Here is a 6,286-nt window from a genome sequence, read left to right as displayed (position 1 = left end):
TTTATAAAATTTTCACCATTGTAATACTAAATCGAAGTTCTTTTAAATGATATATTATATAGATATAATATTCTATAAATAATTAAAAATTTTTGCATACGTACCTACAAAATCTACTCGATTATATCAAAAGCAGTTCTTACAAGATTGAAAAAATGATCAATCGAACTCTAGGTGGTACACGGATAAGACTTATAATAGGTGCTAGGTCAATATTGCACTCATGGAATATTTTTTCAGTATCAGATACATCCAGAAAACCACGACAATGTTTAAAGAAAATTTGCAGGCCTCAACATGAAAATGTCGATTCTTCTGCATCAACACTATTGTTACTGACCGTAAATGAAGTAGACTTATTTTTAACAACATAATTTTTAATGCCGATAAATTAAATTTCGTATTTTTTTATTCAATTTGTATAAATGAGTTTTTGATTAAAATATAAAGCTAAAAGTATTAATCTACACCTTGCTACATTTATGTATATCTTAAAAAATTATATATATATATTTATATATATATGTATATATATATATATATATATATATATATATATATATATATATATATATATATATATATATATATATATATATATATATATATATATATATATATATATATATATATATAACTATTAAATAAAAATTACTTAAAATTACATGCTTATCAAGAAAATTTATATATTTTTTGAGCACATTTTTATTAGTTTTATTTTTGATGGGTAAGTAGTAGATGGGTAATATAATTATAAAACAATACCTTCGAATTTAGTTGCTAAATTCGAAGGTATTGTTTTAAGTGGTGAATAAAAATATTTATTCACCACTGCATATCAGCAATTTTTCATTAGCCTGTACTCTTTGTTTATGATTTAAAAAATAAACATCTGACAGACGTTAAACTATTGAAACCGTTTCTAATAGTTTGTACTTTCTTGACTTATATAGCATCACTACGAAGAATATTCGACAAGTTAGTTTTGAACTTTTAGAGTTTCAATGTTCTTTTTGTTTAATGTAGTTAAAATGAACAATTATTCTTAATATTTATTCCCCTTAATATTTATTCCTGCAAATAACAAATAACAAATTTGGTAACTCTATTCATAACTAAAACGTAAACATATTTAAAACTTATAAATGCAGAATCTTAAATAAATATTATATTTTCAAATTAACTGACATTTAATTACAAACCTTATAATCTGACTTATGATCTGACTTATGATCTGCCTTATGATCTGATTTATGATCTGCCTTATGATCTGACTTGTGATCTGCCTTATGATCTGACTTATGATCTGACTTATGATCGGCCTTATAATCTAAATTATAGTCTGTCTTATGATCTGACTTATGATCTGCCTCATGATCTGACTTATTATCTGACAATCTAGCATATTTTCAAACATTTTGATAATGCTGGAAAACAGTAGCATGAAAACTGAGTTTTTAAAATAAAAAATATTGTTTAAAATGGAAATAGAATCCAGGAATAGAGTCCAGATTTATTAAAAAACGGACTTGTGTAAAACAGAAGAGATTATTGAAAGTATACAGCTGTATACAAGAAGAAGGATAGTTTGAATATACTTTATAGTTTGGTTGTATTATTTGTACATGAATGGCAAATACAGACCCTTCTGGCATGATGCCAAACTTTTTTTCAATGTTATTTCGGTAATTCTGATAAATTATTCCAAGAAAATGTAAATTAGGGCTAATAACTGATATTTTGTTTATTAAGTTAGAAATTTTTTCCGTATTTTTTTCTATTGATGATTAAAATTTTTTCCCTATTTTTTTCTTATTGATAATAAAAATGATGCAAAGTACAATCAAAATACAATCTCTTTATTTTCAGTAGTTGTATTATTTTTATCTTCAGTTTTTTGCTTGGTGAAGATTTTATTTGCAGCTGATTTATTGTTGGTTTTTCTATTCTACCTCTACTTTTTAGTACAGACCAAACACATGGTAAAGAGACGTGTTTATATTTTTGGCGACCTGGGACACTAATTCTTTAGGCGGCCTCTTTTACAAATAACTGTCAACTTTAATATGGGGATTAATAAAAAATAAAGATATTTTCTATAAAAACATAAATATTAAGTTAAACTCACTAAAATTAAAAAAAAAAGTTATAATTTTCTACGTGAGTTTTGTTTTGCGAATGTATTTATAATGTCATTAAATGGTATCCATGGTAATATCTATGGTATGTTAATATCTATGGTAAGTGCAGAATCAATAAATAGAATCGCTAACCAATTAAAACGATTCCCAACCTCAAATAAAATTTAACTCTCTTTAATGCTAAAAATGATCTCTTGGCTGAACAATTGTACGTTGGGCAGTATAGATATATCCTTATATACGTTGGGCAGTATAGATATATCCTTATGCTATATCAACTTATCGTAGGTATGGCATTAAGGTTAGTTATATAGTTCTTAAAGGTTATCAGTTCTTGAAGGTTATCAGCTCTTGAAGGTTATCAGTTCTTGAAAGTTATCAGTTCTTGAAGGTTATCAGTTCTTGAAGGTTATCTGTTCTTGAAGGTTATCAGTTCTGATCATTTTACAAATATCTATTAAAGTTATATGTCTTCTGTTTTCAGTTAAACTCATTAAATAACTTGTGAGTTGTATACACTCGTTAGCAAATGAAGACAAAAGACAATTTTTATATTTATTTTGAAGTATTTTTGCTTTTTTGTAAACTTCTAATGGTGATAGTTTTATTATTTGAAACAAAAAGTTAAACTTTTTATTGGCTTCATCATAGCACAATTTTCTTCTTTTTAGTTCAAAATGTAGCTTATCAATAATAGCATAACATGTATTAATTTTTAAAGAGGCTCAAATTTCAAAATTTATTTCTCCTTCTATTTTTTCATTTGCAGTTCATTTTCTTTTTCTTTTGTCTATTTTTTGATATGTTTTGTGTCCGGATTTATTATTTGCTCTCTTCTTATTCTTCTTCTTTTTCTTCTCCTCTCTTTAATACATATCGAGTTAACGGTTCGCACAAACTCACAACTGTTTTATGTTAATCTCAACTGACTGCGATTGTTTACTTGTTGTGTTGAATCTTTCTACTATATCACTCCATAACGTGGCCATTAAAGCTGTTTTAAGACTATCTAATTTTAAATATAGTCCATTAGCTTCTGATTTTGTGATTAGCCTTTGTGATTTATCATCTTTAATTAAAAACAGTGAATTAATTATTTCATTCCGATTTTCGTTTAAACTAATACTTGCGTCAGATCTTGTTGACCACCTGGTATCTGTTTTTTTAAGTGAGACGTTTTCTGTTTTAATTTAATTGTTCTAATGTATTTCTCATCTATATCCTTTTCTCATCTATATTAATTGTTCTAATGTATTTCTCATCTATATGAAAGATTTATACATATTTTGATGCAGAATAAAAAAATCAGAATTATCCACAACGCGTTCACCAACAAGATTTAAAGAGTGCGCCAAGCATGGTAAAAACGTAGCAAAAAGATTAACTTCTTTAATGCGAGCTTGAAGACGTGTATATCTACTAACCATGTTAGACGCATTGTCATCACTTTGACCACAACAATCTTTTATATCTAATCGATGCGAATCTAAAACTAAAAATGTAGCATCTGCTAATTCTTTAGATTTATGGCCAGAGCTGGGTAAAAATCCTAAAAAATGAATACATACCGAAAAATGAATACAGCTAATCTATATGGCCAATATCAGAAGTAGAATTAATTCTGATGGAAAAAAAAGTTTTTATTATTTCTTTTACAATTTGTTGTATAACATTATCTGCCATTATCTACCTATGAACTGCTCGTATATGTTAAAAGATAAGTAAAAAAGGATCAAAATGAGCAACGTGATTTTTTTGACTAGATATGCGCGAATTATTTAAACTAGTTTTCGTATAAATAATTTGCGCATAATTATGTCTAATTTGCAACTAAACTTTAATCACCTTTTGAGTGATATTTTAGATCGCCTTTTGAATTATCGTATTTTGAGTGATAAAGAATTTGGATATTTAGTAGTTCTATGAGTTGATCTATGATTTGGACATCATAATAAAACAAAAGTTTTCTTAATAGTGGTATAAAATAACTATTTTACAATTTTTCATTCTGACGGCTGACGCCTTATTGAAACTTTGCGCCTGGGGCCAAAGCCCCCCGTGGTCCCTCGATTAATACGTCTCTGGTTAAGGATGCGCAACCTTTTTCTTTTGGTACCTTTTCAAATACCTCTAGCATCCATTTAACTAAAAGCTTTAAAAGTGCTACCATTATAGTAACTTATTATATATTATATAAATATAGTAATTATTATGTTTACTAACCACCGATCGCCAGGTTTTGGCGTGCCGTGCCAGCTCTACCAAATTAGTATGGTCTGTCCCTATTTATTTCTCCGAGTAGCCTCTCGTCCGTTAAAAGACTGGAAACAAGGTATAGAACAGTGTCTTTGCATACAGAATGTGCTCTTCGTTGAGCGCTTATAATATAATTCACGAGAACGTGTTCCTCAGCCTCAGCTAGAAATGTTGCAGGCCCCATCTTTTTGGTGATAGGAGCCTTTCCACTGAGTTTTTCCCTTAAGGTGGTTCTTGGTATACCATAATCCTTTGCAGTTTTCAGTTTTGTTCAAAGACCTTTAAAAAAAGGAATAAAATTGAAACAAGAAAATTTAAAAAAATGTATTATCATACATAAGTGAAATTGTGCATGTAAATAGTTACCTCTGAACATCAGTGAGTGCTGTTTTTATGTCTCCATGTGTATATGATCTGCTGGTTGCCATTCGAGAAGATTTATCAACTTTCTTGTTCATGTTTAAGTACTTTATGAGAACCTATCTCGTTACATATTCTATTGATAATTTATAATAAATTAAAACCTTAATAGATTTACAGCATACAAGCCTCGTTACAAAATCTCGTTACAAATTCTATTAATTATTTATATAGTAAAACCGTTTGACCCGGTATCTACTAAATTACAATCCTCGAAAATTATTATTATAAATTGTATAAACACATTGACAAAAATTATTGATTAAAAACCAATTACCCTAAACCACTTGACGTCATAAAACATTCTAGTATTTACCTTATTAGATTCACAGTATACGAAAAAAAGACAAAAAGGTTTATAAACATTTAAAACTATAAATTATCAAAAGTAGCGAATACTAGAAAGTGAGTTTTGCGAAGACTGGAAAATATTTAACTGCTTATTACACGGTTATTTTTAAATAAAATTAAACCATACCCATTCTGACACGTGTGCAAGCGTTCATGTTTTACAATAAAATAAAAAAATTCAATTTTTCAGAATTTTTTTTTGGTGGCGATTACTAGCTAGGGGGTTAATTTGCTTCCAGTGTTCGCCTCCATCACTCGACGCCAACGCTTTCAAATTCATCCACTAATTATTTGTTTATAATATATTTCTGCATCCTAATAACAGTCTGAGAAAAAAAATGCAAAAAAATTATAAGTAATATGTTTTTTGAGTGATTATCTAAAATTTGTCATTAAGCATTAAGGATTTTTGGGCAAAGTTTTTTTTTGCAATAGATCTTGTACCCTTATTTTTAAAGCTACGATCGTCAAGTTTTCTTCAGTTATAAAGAGATGATCAGAATTTTTTTTAGATACGATTTCGACGTTTTCCAGCAATTAGTTTTAGCTCTGCATGTTTTTAAGGCGAAGACTAGGTCGCATGGTGAACACTGTATATTGTACACTGTATATTGGTCGCATGGCGAACACTGTATACTGGGTATTTTACCCTATTAAATTTTTTTTCTTTTGTTGCGTAAAAAGTTTAGTTGACAAATTTATAATAAAATTTTATTGAAATTAAATCGTAAATCTAAATTATTTGAACAATTCATAAAAAATGGTCATTTAACAGTAAAATATGTTTAAAATAAGTTTAAAATTTTTAATATTTTAGGCTTAACAAAACTTTGAGGAAAAATTTTAGTTCAAAATAAAATTTATTTAAACTTTCTTTAACAAATCCCAAAGTGAAAAACGTGGATCCAAATAAAACAAGCCGAAAACGTCAAAATACGAAGAAAATAAAGGTAAATCTAATTTCTTTTTACAAAATTTAAAATATTTTTTAGTCAATAATTTCTTCATAACTTAAGTAATATCTATATTATAATATATTATAGATATAATAGTACAATATAAATAATAGGTTATAATATATGTAAAAGGTTTCAAAAGAAATTTAAATGCTCAGAGTC

At 27.6% G+C, this 6,286-nt stretch overlaps 1 protein-coding gene across 1 annotated transcript; it reads right to left on the bottom strand.

Annotated features, from left to right (window-relative positions):
- Window positions 1-1,068: 1,068 nt before the first annotated feature.
- On the bottom strand, window positions 1,069-4,311 carry LOC136081125 (uncharacterized). Its single transcript, XM_065798414.1, has 5 exons — window positions 4,242-4,311; window positions 3,472-3,690; window positions 3,045-3,210; window positions 1,203-1,398; window positions 1,069-1,074 (listed from the first exon to the last, which is right to left on the bottom strand). The coding sequence occupies exons 1-5, from the start codon at window positions 4,309-4,311 to the stop codon at window positions 1,069-1,071; spliced, it is 657 nt and encodes a 218-aa protein (XP_065654486.1).
- Between the last annotated feature and the right edge of the window lie 1,975 nt (window positions 4,312-6,286).

This window comes from Hydra vulgaris, chromosome 06, assembly GCF_038396675.1.
Source record: "Hydra vulgaris chromosome 06, alternate assembly HydraT2T_AEP".
Classification (NCBI taxonomy): domain Eukaryota; kingdom Metazoa; phylum Cnidaria; class Hydrozoa; order Anthoathecata; family Hydridae; genus Hydra; species Hydra vulgaris.
The sequence above is the reverse complement of the archived record's forward strand: the minus strand, read 5'-3'. Positions and strand labels throughout refer to the sequence as shown.